Source organism: Varanus komodoensis, unplaced genomic scaffold (genome assembly GCF_004798865.1).
Source record: "Varanus komodoensis strain SLA01 unplaced genomic scaffold, ASM479886v1 scaffold42, whole genome shotgun sequence".
Taxonomy (NCBI): domain Eukaryota; kingdom Metazoa; phylum Chordata; class Lepidosauria; order Squamata; family Varanidae; genus Varanus; species Varanus komodoensis.
Genome location: NW_025335972.1, coordinates 3,110,098 through 3,125,372, shown reverse-complemented (window position 1 = coordinate 3,125,372; position 15,275 = coordinate 3,110,098). Strand labels below are relative to the sequence as shown.

The following is a 15,275-nucleotide window of genomic DNA, read 5'->3' as shown; positions in this document are numbered from 1 at the left end:
AAATAAATCAAGTGCCAGGGAGGGGAGGCAAGGAGGCTGGGGCGCTTACAGGACTTGGCACAGGTCCTCAGCTTCTTGCCTCTTCCCCTCCTCAGTAAGTCCCCTTTCACCTTTCCAAGGCCCACTTGTGACCAGGGGGAGCTGCTGGCATGGTTCCCAGCCTTTGTATTCCCAACTCTGGGAACTTGGGATCTCTGGGATGCCAAAAAACCCTGTGTTTTTGTTGTTGTGTGCTGCCATGTTACCTGACTTACGACAACCCCGTGGACAAAAGCCCCCCACACTGGCCTGTCCTTGACAGCTCTGCCCAGCTCTTGTAATTCAAGGTGGTGGCTTCCTTTATGGAGTCAATCCCTCTCCTATTTGGTCTTCCTCTCCTTCTTCTGCCTTCAACTTTCCCTAGAATAATTGTCTTCTCTAAGAATTTTTGCCTTCTCATGATGTGCCCAAAATTCAACAGCTTCAGATTCACCATATGTACAGGACCATTCATAGAATGGACATCTGCAACTATAGGCATGCCAGGCTGCCTGTCCCTGATCTATACATGTGTGAAAGAGAACTGAAAGTTCGGCGGCAGCCACTGTTTGCCTAGCACACCTGTGAGGGCCGGTGTGGTGGGGTGGTGGAAGTGCCGGACTGGGGACCAAGGAGTTCGGGGCCCTCATCCCCACTTGGCTATGATGCCCACTGGGTGACCTTGGGCCAGTCACTTACTCTCAGACCAGTCTACCTCACAGGGTTGTTGTTGGGTGGATAAAATGGAGCTTGGCAAGCTGCCATGGGCTCCTCACAAGAGAAAAAGAGGCAGACTTTATAAATGACATGTAATGAGAATAGCAATACCACCCAAGTACTGATGCTGGGTCATCACCTGCCATCATCCGAACCATCATGCCCATTGACCATGCTGGCCTGACTATTGTAAGCACCTTATTCAATTGGCATTAGATGAGTAATAAAAGGATCATGCATGAAATAAATCTATGTTCTTTTTAAACAAAGGATACCCCTTACAGAATTAATACTGTATACCTATAAAAGGAGAATGTTCAAGAAAAGTAAACTTTTTTCAGAAACTTTTGTCCAACACTTTCCTCAAGCTTAGTTCCAATAATGTAATAGATAATTTCCAGCAACAATTTTTGCCATAGTATGGGCTGAACACTGTTCGTGTCACTGCACTGAACCTCAAATCTTAAGCCATTCTATGTGTGTTTCTAATATGTACATTTATGTGTGAACTCTCTATGCCACATTTTTCCAAGCCATTCCTTACTTGTTTGAAATCCTTGTTGCTTCCAGCAACTGGAAACTACAACTGATGTGCTGCAAGTAGCATATTAGGTACAAATTTAGAATCTTGCTTCCATTGTATAGCATCAACAGCTCCCTGCCATAGAATTACATAAAATTAAAGGGAGCTTACCTTTGGCTACATCTTTAATTCCTTTTGACACTTCATTTCAAAAGCATACATTTTTTTACATGTGACCACCCAATATGTTTGAAATCTGTGTGATTTCATGCCATGCCTCTAGTGTTTCACTTGTGTTTGCTTGCTGTGCATTTTTAAAAAATCCTTGCTTCTGTGCCATTGATATAATCACTTCTGAAACTGGTGGGTTTCTGTGTGACTGACAGCGAGGGCGTTTCTAGGCTTCCCACCTGCCACTTCCCTCCTATCTCACATGCTGCTAATCTCTCTCCTGCAGATGATATTTCCATGTGTGTCAGGTGTGTGATGATCTTAAACAGTGGTAAACCATAGTATCAACTGAAACTTCATAGCCATGTAATTTCTTGCATATTCAGAGCAGAGTCCTATAAGTACAAAACTGAAAAGTACTGTTCAATTGAGATTTTAAACAATTGGTATTTTCAGTTGTTTGATAGAAAAGCAAGAGATAAACAGAATAAAATGCATTTTAAAAGATTTGTGGTCTGTGTTGCCCTGAACACTCAGATTCATTCTCTCTCTCTCTGTCTCCCCTCCCTCTTGCTTTCATTTTATCCTCTAGTTCTTTTCCATCTTTGCATTTGCAACATGTGGCAGCTACTCTGGAGAATTCAGCCTAAGTGTCGACTGCCCCAACAAAAATGAAAGCGATCTCAATATAGAAGTGCAGTTCTCATATCCCTTCCGGTGAGTTGGGCCAAGAATGTAAGAAGAATGCTGGACCAGACTATCTAGCACAGCATCCTGCTCATATCATGGCCAGCTGGCTGCCCACCGGATCCCACAAGGAGGGCATGAGTTTCCCATGTTTCCCAGCAACTGGTGTATGCAGGCCCACTGCCTCTGGTACTGGAAGGAGCATAGAGTCATCACAACTAGTTGCCACCGGCTGCCTTCCCTTCTACAAATTTGTCCACTCTTCCTTTAAAGCCATCCAAGTTGGGGGCCATCGTTTCAGCTTAGGGTAGCAATTCCCGTGGTTTACCCATGCAGCTTTCCATTGTGACAGTTACAATGAGGCACACATGGATGGGCAGGGGGAATTACTCAGGGCAAAGTGTGGGACAAGTTGCATTCCAAAAGGTGGCCTTGAAGAATGCAAGAGTCTTAACAGGAGGTGGGTTGTTGCTCTTGTTGTTATCCCCACTGCTTGCCACAAATAGCATGCATAGAAACAGCCATTCTCCCTTTTCTTTCCTGTAGAAGGGGATGCTGCTTCTGAGGGGACACCTGGCACAGGCCTGGCACATAATAAAACGTGCTTCTTCAGATAATATGGTTCCCACTGCTATCCAAATCGATGCAGTAGATTACTTGGCTGGTTAAAATCTGAATGATTCATCAGTAAAAATGCACTTAGCTGGCTTGCCGCCCTCCTGCTTGGTGATCCATTAAAACTGCCTTATCAGAGAAGCACTGCCTATGCCGGTCTCCCTGGGATCACCAGAGATGCAAAGCGCAGCCTTGCCATGGGTGGATCCATTGAGAATGCAAAGCAGGGCTGTCTGTGCGTGCACTGAGGTCCCAAGCGCCTGTGGTGCGGAAGAGCGGCAGGGCACTGCAGGATGAACTTCCTGAGAATTAGCTTTCTGTTTTAAAAGAAAAGGCAGGATTCTAGTTCCTGTTCCTCTCCAGTTATGTCTTACATGCCACGTGCAACACTTGAGCCATCCATGGAAGTTTTGGGAGAAGAACCCCAGCCAGGCAGCAGCCAGGACTTTGGCTCCTGCTGCAGCACCTTGGCACAAGTCAGGCCGGAGAAGCAGATCACCTGCACAGTTGCTCAGTGTTTATAACAAACTATCATATGTTGTATGATATATGCTGCAGCAGATCAAAGGCCCAGCTGGGCCAGCATCCTCCTTCCACAAGTGGTCAAGTCAGAAAGCGCATAACTGGGGTGTGAAGGCGATGGCCTTGTTCCCAGTGGCTCAGTGCTTTGCATACAGGAGGCTTGGCATCTCCAGGGAGGGCTGGGGAAACCCACTGGAAATGTGGCGAGCCGTGGCTGCCAGTCAATGTCAGTGATACTAGCCTAGATAGATTAAGGGCTGACACAGTAAAAGGCAGCCTCCTGCGTGACTAATCCATGGCATTGAGGGGTACACTGCTTCTGAATGTGGAGGCTCCACTATACCATAATTGTTCATAGCCTTTTGATAATATGGCCTACATTCCTCTGTGAAAATGTCTGTTCCCCTTTCTTAGAGACATCAACAGCTGTGTCATGTGGCAGTGGGTACTACATAAATGAGATATATACTTCGCTGCCCATGTGGATGAAGTTGTATTTTCCTTTGGTCTATCTTCAATGCATTGTTCATCAGTTCCACTGCATGACCCCAATTTCTAATGCAAAGTGAAAAGATTCTCTCTCAACTGATCAAATTTTCTAATCCTCAGTCCTGCTTCTCATTAACAAGAAATATAAAAATTGCAATACTTCATGTTTCTTAGCATAGCATTTGGACTATGTTGGTGTAGAATTAAAAGAATACAAACAACCACTTGTTCTTCCTTCTCCCACTCTCTTCTCCCCCTTCTCAGGCTCCACCAGGTATATTTTGAAGCCCCACTTTGTAAAGGGTCTGAGCGCCGGAAGATTTTCTTGATTGGAGACTGCTCCTCCTCTGCTGAATTCTTCGTCACCATCGCCGTCTTCGCCTTCCTCTACTCCCTTGCTGCCATCGTCGTTTATATCTTCATGCAGGACAAATACAGGGAGAACAACAAGGGCCCCATGATTGTGAGTGCCTGGTGTGACATTTGCATGAGATGTAGCCGCTAGAGCAGGGTGGCGGTGCGGGCGCTGGACCCAGGAGATCTGGGTGCCAGGCCCCCCTTGGTCATGAAGCTCCCGGGGTAGTTTTGGGCCCGTCCCTGTTTCTTAGCCTAACCCGCCTCACAAGCCTGTTGCGATGATAAAGCAGAGAGGAAGAGGATCAGGCAAGCTACCCTGTGTTTCCTTGCTAAAGGAAAAAAGGTGGGATATAAATGTAATGATTTGTAACAGTGATAATGATAGGATTGCCAAGGGCTGTTTAAGCCCTGAAATCCTAACACTTCCAAATGACCAGCTAGCATTGTGTCCATCCTTTTCTGATTTTCCTCCACGGAGGCGTTCCCCAGCCAGGTGCTCTCTAGATGTCTTAGACTGCAGTTCCCACCATTCCTGACCCTAATCCTTGGCCATGCTAGCTAGGGCTGATGGGAGCCAAAATCCAAAAGGGCTGGAGGGTACCAGGCTAGGGGGGCTGTAGCAGCAATGGAGGGTAAGTGGAGGCACATTGAAGATCTTTTTCTAGGGCCAGCGCTACCCTTTGGCAGGTGGCCATTGCCCATGTCAAACATCACGCACCATGGATGAACAATGACATGTTCTGGATATTATATTGTTAGTGAGTGGTGTAGGGAAGAATTGGATTTTCTTTGGATCTTCTTCCTCGTGCATTCAGGCATTTGGGACTGGTCTTGGGTGTTACTCAAGGCAACAAATGCTGGGAATGAGGGGTCTTTTGGCAGGTGGGCATGAGGCAGACTTTCTGCAGCAGCCTGCCCCAACCTGATGCCCTCCAATTCTGTTGGACTACAGCTCCCAGCATCCTCTCACTGGCCGGGAGAGTCTGAAAACTGCAGTTCAATACATATGGGGACACCTGGCTAGGTGAAGTCATCGTAGGATTCCAGGAAGATAGATGGAGTCATGCTCCATTCTTTTTTAAAAATTTGATGTACTGCCTTGGCATCAGGCAGAATACAGCCACTGGTGAGAAATGGGGGTTTATCGGGGCTTGGATAAATTTTTGCAGCCAGCCTGGGTGGCTTGCCAATGAGCTCATGGCCAAGGTGAGATTGCAAGGATGCATTCACTGACCTCCAGTGACCTCCAGCATCTTCATGGCTGGGCTGCCAACCTGGAGAAGTATGGCAGGTTTTTGGACAGAATTCCACTTGCCCATTGTGCCAGTGGAACGGATACCACTGGTGGAGCTGGAGATCGGTGCCCTGTCTTCTCCCCTGCAACCCCCCTCTCTCACCTTCCAAATCTGCTCCAAGGATTGGAGATTGCAGAGGGTGATGATGCTGAAGGTCCATTCTGCTAGTGGTATCTTTTTGTGGGTGCAAAGAGGAAATTGGGCTGAATATGGGCTCAGTATAGGTCATCACTGAATGATGGGTTGTTGTCGAATGATGGGTTGTCACATTGTGTGAATCCAGTCATGCTATCAGACTACAACTTTTAAGTATGACCAATCCAATCCATGAAAAGAACCCATGGCTTGTGGTTCAGATGGGAACTGTTGATTATTTACCATGGTTTGTGATCTCAGCTGCATTCACACAACACAACAACCCATGATTCAACAATAGCCCACATTCAAACCACACTTCAACTTGTGCTGTGTGTCAGCACAAGCAGACACTCAATACAAGCCTGGACCAGCCAGAGAGCTGTCCAGCAGGAATTTTAGAAAGGGGCTTAACCAGGAGGCCTGGATGAGCAAGGGACATATCCAACAGACTCCACATAGTCCAAACTGTGTGAGGCCCTTCAACAGGGAGCTGTTACAGTTGGGGTCTCAAGACCCTGATCTGAAGCTCCCAGAGAACTTACCCCTTGCTCTAGGAACCTTGGTTCGCTAACCAGGCACTCCTCTGGTTCTGAGTTTGGCATGGGCATGCTATTCTTGCTGGAGGTTTTGAGTCTGTCTGGGGTTCAGGTCCCAACAGCAGCTTCCTTCCATCCTTCCTTTCTTGGATTGCTTCCTATGGCAGCTTTCTTGGGCTGAGTGTCACTGGGGTGGTGAGGCTGGTTCTCCCTCAGGGAATGCTGACTCCCCAGACTCCCCAGACTCCCGGTCTGTGCTGGGGTACACTGTGGGGTCCTGCTTCTCCTCTTGGAGATGTTCTTGTTGGATCTCAAGTCCAAGCACTGGCAGATTGCAACAATCCACTCCAGCCAGCCAGTGGTTTCTCCTTCAAGCTTTGAACACCCACAACTGTAATTGCTTTTCTTTTGTCCTGTTGCAGGATTTTGTTATCACGGCTGTTTTCACCTTCATGTGGTTGGTGAGCTCCTGTGCTTGGGCCAAGGGACTGTCTGATGTCAAGGAGGCCACTGACCCTGACAATGTGTTCAAAAACATGGAAGTGTGTGAGACAAAAGGAGTCAAATGTGAGGAAGTACGGGAGCCAGTCACCTCTGGCCTCAACACCTCTGTGGTTAGTCCTCCGACCTGCCAGAAAAGGACGTTGCCAAACCATGCGTGTAGCTGGGTGTCTGTATACGTGCACTTCATACATGCACTTTGTGGTGTGTGCTTTCGAGCATCGTGCAACTGCCACTGTCCCTGCATGGTTGTTCACGGTGCACGTGTGCTTTTACCCCACCATGATCTACTCTTTGTATTTTTGGCATGTTTATTTCTACATTTGAATTTCTTGGGCCTGTAAATGGTTCATGTACTGAGAATTAAGGTGCACTGCATTCAACAGGCTTTACTCGCAAGTAAATACGCACAGATCTGCAGCATTAATTCTGCTTCATACTGCAGAGCTTGAACTGAATATTCAGCAGAGCCCATTTTGATAAGTTGCAGCAACTTTGTGTCAGTGGCACAGAGAGTTCAGTTATTAGGTTGGGGGGCTGCCTGGTAGTTGTGTGACTATGCAAGGGAATCGACCACAACATAAGCTTGTCCATCTACAAGTGGCACATTTTCAAATTCTCATGTTGAAGTCCTTATATCTATTTCCCTATGTATACACATATTTTAAAAGCCATCTTTGTTTCTATTAATTGTGAATGTGTTGGAGCATGCATGCACGGATGCTAGCATGCAGTGTTTTGTGAGCGTTTGCACTGTGTCCTTCCTCACCCCGTTGCTTTCACACGTGCGTGTCTGTTACTCTAGAAGGGAAGGTATGTGTCCCGGCTTCCATATCTATGCCTGCAGTGAGTGCTTGTTGATGTCCTGCTTCCTCAATAGGTGTTTTCACAGAAAACACTGTTTATGGATACACAAAAACTCGGTCCCACTTTCTGCCAGTTTTAATTAAATCTGCTTGTTATTGCACCTATTCTGGGACACCGTTCGTGGGTCTGACCCATAGCCATGTCCTGTGGGACTTGATGCCCTCCTCAACATGCTTGCCAGTATCTGAGGATCCAGAAGTTCCAAGTTTAGCATCTTTCCCTCTGACTTCTTGGCTGGATTCCTTGGCTTTGCTGAAACCACTTTGGTCAGATAGTCTAACTGTTTGGATTGACTTGAGTATTTTTCCAATTCTGCATGTAAAGCAACCATATTAAGGCACCACATTGTCACACACTCTAACCCTATTGAATATTTACTTGTATGTAAGTCCAGCCGATTTGATGGGGATATTTGATGGCGATATTGCTTAAGGAATTATAGCAGAGTGAGTCACCAGGGCCTCCTCATCTGGACCCACAGCCTTCCCTTTCAGCCCCTGCCCTGTTCCCCAGTGGTACCAGTGGAGACTTTTTAAAAGCCTCAATGTCCTGTGTGAGTGTTTGTTTGCTTGCAGGGTTAGCCTTTCTCTCCCCTGCAGCAGGACCCACAAAATGGCATCCCAAATGCCCCCACATGTGGTACTTAAGATTTTAAAAATCCTCCATTGGTGCAAGAAGAAACTTCTTAAAGGTCTTATTTCCCTAAGCCCGGGTACTTTGGGCTCCCACAGCTGACTGGGATGCTGCCCCTGGAAAATATTCTAAAAGGAATGATTCTCCATGAAGAAAAGGCCTTTTCAGCTCTCAAGATGAAAGAGCTTTCCCAGTGCTCAAGTTTAGCCTTCAGAGTAGTTTGAGGTTTCCTAAGATAGCTGCCGTGATCTACCCTCATTTCCAGAAGAATGCCCTGTGTTAGGATGAGCTCTGAGATGGCATTGCTTGGAGATGGCGGGGAAGGACTAGGAGCAATGGCTTCTTCTTTGCATGGGAATCAGCCATTCTGGGCGGATTCACCACCACATTCAAGAGCTTTCCCAGTTCATGTCTCCTCAAGCACAGTATTTCCCAGTGGAAGCACCTGTAGGATTGCCAGGTTGCCTTTCCATTGGCCAGCGCAGCCAGGGAAATGGATAAGACAGGGGTGGAGGGGAAGTGGTGGCTGCTGGGGGCAGCTGGGGAGGAGGGTTTCATGTCCTTAGCAGCAGCTGTCAGGATATGCCAGCCAAGCACATACTGCTTGACCAAGGGCTACCTCTTACCCCATGTCAGCAGCTGTGCTGGCCAACTTAAAAGCAAAGTTGTCCTCCAGACTGGTGGTCTGGCACCCTGGGCATTATCGATCAAAGGATCGGGACAGAGGACAAATGTCCTTGATCGATCATTTGCTCATTGCTCTCAGTGTACTAGTCAGACCTCATCTGGAATACTGTGTCCAGTTCTAGGCACCAAGGTTTAAGAAAGATGCAGGTAAATTAGAAAGGGTCCAGAGGAGGGCAACAAAAATGATCCAGGGTTTGGAAGTAGGATGGTGTAAATCGGTGTCCTGCAATAGCAGGGGGTTGGACCCTTTGGCCTTCATGGCCCCTTACAACTTTACTATTCTGTGATTCTATGGGCACAGTAAGGTAGTGGCAATTGTTGGCAAGTGGGTGCTCATCATGACAGTCTCCATAGCCACACCCACAATGCAGGGTTCAGAATTTGGACAGCTGTGTCAATTCATATCAAGGGGCCACTGATACCAGTTTTGAGCTTTTCTGCACATGGCTGCTAATCTACTGCATTGCCTTCTGATTTTCTCACAGAACTGAGATAAAAGCACTACTTTCTTGCTTGTCTGTTGTATAACCTCGAGGTGGCGCTGTGGTATAGCAGAATAGCGCAAACATGTAAATTAAAAAAGCATATTCTTTAGCTTTAACTAACACAGCACTTTTCCTGCTCTACAAACAGCTTGTCAAAAGTGCTCTTAGACACAGAAGTGAAGCTGGAGCGTTGATACATCATCTAAAGAGCCTGTAAACAACCATATCTAGGTACTGATGAACATTCTGTCTCCACCAGGAGCAGGACTTTTGCAAAAGTCAAAGGATCTTCATTGCCCATTAAAAAAGAAGCCGCTATTTCATTACAACAGAGAACAATGTATTATTGCTAGGAAACTTGTTGCCCTGATACTTTGAGAATTGCAGCTAAGCTCAGAGTGGGGAATCATATGGCAGATGGCACATGAGTGTCCCTGCAAGTCCCCTTGCAGAGGGTGAGCGCACCCAAGCCATTTACTGCCTGGAGAGAAAGGCCAGGTGCCTCCCCACTCCATTCCAGCAGGAATCATGTTTCCACACTGGTGCTGGGTTGGCATCTTCCACTTCACCTGAGGACAGCAGGCTGCCTCTAACGGAACTGAATGGCCAGGTAACTGCTGCCTTACCTGCTCCCTGAGGTGCCTGCCTTACTCAGTCTAAGGTCAGGCCAGTCCTGGGATGAGCAGGGACAACCGCTGCAGTTGGCATTACATCCTTGGTGGTGGAGTCATATGGTTGGTTTGGTTGTTGAGAATTCCTCTTCTTAAAGGGGAACACCATGCTCAGCAATGCTCTGTGCAGTGTCTTAACAGAGACTGACTGAGTTCAGACAACACAGTCACCCAGGATAAAGGGTTGAATGTATGTTGCTGCTGAAACAGGGGCTAGCATGTTGGCAGAACCCAGATGTGCTAAGTAGCCATGGCTTGTGAACCACAAACAACCCATGATGGGAGTTTATTGTTGGGTTGTGAAGTGTGTGTGTTATTCACCATGGTTAGCTGGGTTCAGTCAAAACAACCCATGTTTCGGCAACAGCCCTCAATCAACCAATACTTGACTCTTCAGTGTAAGTTATGTTCTTTGAACCCAGTCAGTGAGTTGGATCCAGAGTTGTGCTTTGCATAGTTCCTCTTGTGATAGGGGGAGGGGGGGGAGAGGAGGAGGCCTCATTTTTAGGCCTCCTTTTCCATTTTTAGGCCTCTCCGTGGTTCCTGAAAGTTGCTCTGAAGGGACTTTCCAGAGAAGCAGAACATCCCAGTTCCTTCTGTGGACAGACAAAGCCCTTCTGTTCCTGGAATGGCCAATCTGGATACAATCCTATAGGTGGATCATTCTGACACATGTTCATTTTAAATGGCTGCTCCTTTAATTTTAATTGGATTCTATTGTGCTTACTTGTCAAGTCCTTGATAACTCACTCCAAGAGCCAGAGCTAACAAATGCTCTCAACCCACAAACATTGCCCATTTCATCAGGAGCAATGTTTTCTTGGGAAATGCCTGCTTTATAGGGCAAGGTTTGCTTGGGACTTCTGACAAATTCTTGAGTCAGCAGCATCTAGGACTGCAGATGGCAAGCTGGAAGAGGAGCCTCCCCTTTTCAAAGGGCCACAAACGGAGGAGAGCCACAAGTCCCACTTCAAAGATAAATGTTTGTTCTCTAGCTTGCATATTTGCAACTCTGCTCGGGTTTGGTGTGAACAAGTCAGAGAGGCGGGCACTGCCACTTTTTGGCTAACTGCACTTTGGCTGAGCACAAGAACAACCCGAGAGCAATCACAGGTTTCAGGCACCCCCTCGCAAATGCCAACATGGCATAGGGAAGGCAGCACTAACATCATGTTGTTGCAGCTCTTAGGTACCTCTCTCAACAACAGACTCAAAAGGCAAGCACAACATGCAAACAGTTCAAACAGTTATAAACAAAAGACCACCCATAAAACAACTGCAACATCAGCAGCAATAATAAGCAAATCAGTTGATGCCCAGGAATGGAGGAAAGTCTCCACCTGGTGCTGAAAAGATGACAGTATTAGCACCAGGCCGACTTTGTTTGGGAAAGCATTCTATTAATGGGGACCACCACCATAAAGGCCCTCTTCCTTGTCGCCACCATCCAAACCTCCACTGGGAAAGGACTGTAGATGTTGCTCACTGCATATCATGCTTACTTTATAGTCTCCCATTTTCTACCCATGAGATCGCACTGCTCTGGAAGGGGAAAGGGTGCCACCCTCTGCATTCATGGGCTCTTTCTCCATCATGTCTTCATTTGGTCCCCAGGTCTTTGGCTTCCTGAACTTGGTGCTCTGGCTGGGAAACATGTGGTTCGTGTTCAAAGAGACAGGCTGGAGTGCACCCTTCATGAAGTACCCGCCTGCCCAAGAGAAGCCCCCAGCGCCTGACACCTATGGCGATACCTACAACCAGGCCCCAGGCTATGGACAGCAGGACACATACGGGCAGCAGGGCGGCTACCAGCCCGATTACAGCCAGCAGGGCTATGGACAGCAGGGAGACTACGGCCAGCAAGGGGGCTACGTCCAAGGTGGGCCCACTTCCTTCGCAAACCAGATGTAGGCGGGTGAGTGCCAAGATCCAGCCAGCCGGGCTGGGGGCAGGAGGGGGGCTCTTCTCACACATGCAGGCAGGGGAATGCGGAATTCTGTGCAAGGGGTGCTGAACCATGCAACCCTTGGGCATATCGTGCAATTTGGGCATATCTGCTTAGTTTATCTCTTTTTGTATAGCTGATGGTGGTTTGGGTCTTCAGAGGGGGCAAAGAATCATGCAGCGCATTGAAGTGTGACCTCTTCTCACTAGGAATCTTCCTTAATTGTTGTTCCTCCCTCACTAGTTTTTGAGATTTCAGCAGGAATCTCTCCAATTAGCAGGGCAGGTTTCTAGCTTAGGAAGCTCAGCTGTCTTCATGTGACACCATCCTGCTTCACTGTTTCTATGCCTTTGCAGAATTAGGGCATGCACAAAGCCTTGCACATACGCAAACAGATAAGCCAATGCTAACTGAACAGGGTCAGAATATTATGGTCAAGTAAATATGCTGACAATACTTAATGTAGCTGGTAAAAGCTACAGAGAAATAAAAAATAAGAAAAACCATCCGACTGCATCCATAAGAGAAAAAGTAGAGTCATCATACTAAACTTGAAGAGTTTTTGGTCCCACCAACAGGGCTGGTTTGATTGCGATGCTCGTGATATGGGGAGAGCGGGAAAAGAGGCTGGGTTGGGTTGCCGCTACTGTTGCACCAATACTGCAAACTTAAACTAGCTTAGTGGTTTTGCTGTGAATGGGGCAGGGGAGGAATGAAGAACAAATCATGGAGAATTGTCTGCATCCTGGCCAGCAAATTCTCACTGTCAGGGCTCACTGAGAAGTTATTACACTTAAGCTATGCAAAAACAATTAAAAGATTATTATAGTTATACACACACACAACTATATATATAGTTGTATTTTATCAATAAAAGTATGTATGGTATAATTCTTATTTTATACCCCCAGTAGCCAAAGTTCTCTAGAGGGTTCACAACAGCATGACAACCCTGTGTGACCCTCTGTGGCTGTTCTGGGAGGTGTGGTGTTGTGCTTAAGTTTTTAAGCTTTTGTACACTCTGCAGCAGCAAGTGGTTTTCATTTGTGTGCCCATCTGTGGCTGCATTTCTTCTTCCACTTCTATAGAAACATGTAGGAGCAGCAGAGTGCGGATGTAGCCACAGTTCCAGCTTGGGCACATGCTGGTTGGAAATCCCTTTACAGCCACTCACAACAAGGTGTTGGGCAGCCAGGCTCTTGCTTATATAGCTGCCACCACAGTACTGAATCTGTCTGCTCCATCGCCATGGATGGAATAGTGAATAGGGCCCCTGCATTTTGCAGTTAATGATCCACAGCTGCACATGCCGTTTCCATACCATGAAGCAACCCCAGGACACCTCGAGACATCTAATCCAAGGAACTCATTGGGGGTTAAAAACCTCTGAGTTAACCCAACAATCACCTACAGTTTGTTAGTGGGCTAATTTTAGAATATTTAATCCTGAAAGCATCCAGAATTCTTGTGTTGGACCTCATGAACCATTCTAGGAGCAGGGCACACGAGCACACAAATCCTCTAGCTGAAGACTTCCATGGTGAGAAGGGGGCAACGGTTGACCTGGCAAAAGGAAGGCTCATGGGCTGACTCTCGTTGCACAGAGCTTCTTTACTAGCACTCCATTTCCACAAGGAAACAGAGCACTTGAGGATTTTCACCCTCGCCTGTTTTCCCGCAGTCTTGGAAAAGGGAATGCCGGGATGCCCTTCATGGCGGAATGCAGGGGAGCTGAGGAACGGAGAAGCCATGGCCCTGAGCCGGGCTGCACTGGCCAACTCAGAGGGTGCACACCGCCCTCATGCCGCCCACTCCCGCCTTACATGCTCTGCGTGTGGAGGGTCTGGGGCTGCACCCAAGCCCTTTCCCCCGTGTGCTATTCCTTTGTGCACTCAAGGAGGTTTTGATGTGGAGAAGAGTTTGTGCATGTGCACAGTAGTCAGGAGGACAGGTGAGCCCAGGGAGGGCCAGGCTCGTGCTTTTTCTGACTCTGAGGAATGGCTTCAACTTCCTCCTAAAGCAGCAGGTACAGCCTTTTCATCCCCGAGGGCCTCCTGCTTACTCGTAGGGCCGGAGACCAGCTGAGTGCACATGCAGGCACACAGACACATTGCAGCAGTCCCGAGGGAGACTGCCATTTCCTCCCTGGCAGCAGTGGCAGGAAAAGCAGGAGATGACCTCTGGGGGAGAAAGGAGAGAGCATCGGCAGTAGGGGTTGCCTTGGTGGAGCACAAGTCATGCACTCCTGGCCTGAAGAGGCAGAGTGGCACACCAGATTAACAACTCATCCCAGTACATTCAGATACCAGTTGTGTTAAAAATGTTTGCTGGAGAACTACCTGCCTCCTTTTCTAATTCTGCCTCTGTCCCTCCTCCTGCCGCACACCCTCTAGTCTTTTGTTCCATAACAACTTTGCATGCTGCTGCTTTTAGAGGTGCTGGTTGTTGTGGTACAGCAGAATTGATTCAAATTTGCAAGCCCAGTTCAAAAATGTGCAACAGTGGTGCAACAGCACAACCTGTCACACTGCCCAGCACAATTCCTATTGTGTCTGACCTTACAGATTTGCTTCCTGGCACAATGCCAGATTGGGACCAGGTGGTTAGCATGGAAAATAATATATTTTAATATATTATGGAGCTAACATTAGTTTGAGCATATTGAAGTTACTAAGACACAGAAGTCTCTGGAGAGCTATTCCCTCTGCATTTTTCCTGACAAAAAGCTCAGTGTAAAAAGCTGACACTGGGCAAATCAATGTTGATGAATGCTAGGGACATTTTGCAAGGAAGAGAGGGGTACTGCACAATGCATTTGTTGTTTAAGAACTTGCAAAAGAGTACTTAACCCATAGGTGTTATTTGCAGAAGAAAGAACCATTTATTTATAAAGTTATTTTCATTCCTGGTTACAGTAACACATGGACAAGCCAATCAGCCCCAACTCTTGAGTCCTTAGTCCAATGATAAAGAGCTGTCCGCACTGATTGAAATTGGTCCCTCTGATTATGTGGGACCTACTGCTGTCACCCAGTTATACATCATAGCTCCACTACACAGTTGGCTTGATGCTTGTCAGCTGTGTGGATCAGCCTTCCTCAGTCTGGTGCCCTCCAGATGTTTTGGACTGAAATGTCCATCATTCCCAGCCAGCATGGCCTATTATGATTATGATTATGATTATGATGATGATTATTATTATTACATTTCTATGCCGCCCCTTGCCGAAGCCTCGGGGCGGCTTACAACACAATAAGATACATTGAAATACAATAGAACATAATAAATTACCAATAAATACAAAAATACAAAAAATACACTGAGATACAATAATATAAAATTAAAATTAACAGTATAAAATAAGTAAATAAAGAATATAGGAGGAGGAAAGAGAAGGAAGAAGAAGTTGCCCTGGCCA

At 47.0% G+C, this 15,275-nt stretch overlaps 2 protein-coding genes across 6 annotated transcripts in view; one reads left to right on the top strand and one right to left on the bottom strand.

Moving 5' to 3' along the window:
- The first annotated feature begins 894 nt into the window (after window positions 1–894).
- The window catches only part of LOC123029959 (synaptophysin), a 19,264-nt gene continuing 4,883 nt past the window's right edge, over window positions 895–15,275 (top strand). The window contains exons 1-5 of the mRNA XM_044443427.1: window positions 895–924; window positions 2,022–2,146; window positions 4,007–4,205; window positions 6,491–6,682; window positions 11,527–11,827. Of these exons, the coding sequence (XP_044299362.1) occupies window positions 895–924; window positions 2,022–2,146; window positions 4,007–4,205; window positions 6,491–6,682; window positions 11,527–11,823 (843 nt within the window). The 3' untranslated portion in view covers window positions 11,824–11,827. The remainder of the gene's footprint in view (window positions 925–2,021; window positions 2,147–4,006; window positions 4,206–6,490; window positions 6,683–11,526; window positions 11,828–15,275) is intronic.
- Window positions 980–15,275, bottom strand: part of LOC123029992 (three prime repair exonuclease 2-like) — a 38,733-nt gene continuing 24,437 nt past the window's right edge. For 3 of the 5 annotated variants that reach the window (XR_006416010.1, XR_006416011.1, XR_006416013.1), the window contains 2 exons: window positions 11,415–11,556; window positions 3,760–4,159 (listed from right to left, as the gene is read on the bottom strand). The gene's annotated coding sequence lies outside the window, so the exon portion shown is untranslated. Of the gene's footprint in view, window positions 1,036–3,759; window positions 4,160–11,414; window positions 11,557–15,275 lie in introns of those variants that run through there. The other 2 variants (XR_006416012.1, XR_006416014.1) reach the window with 2 other exon arrangements.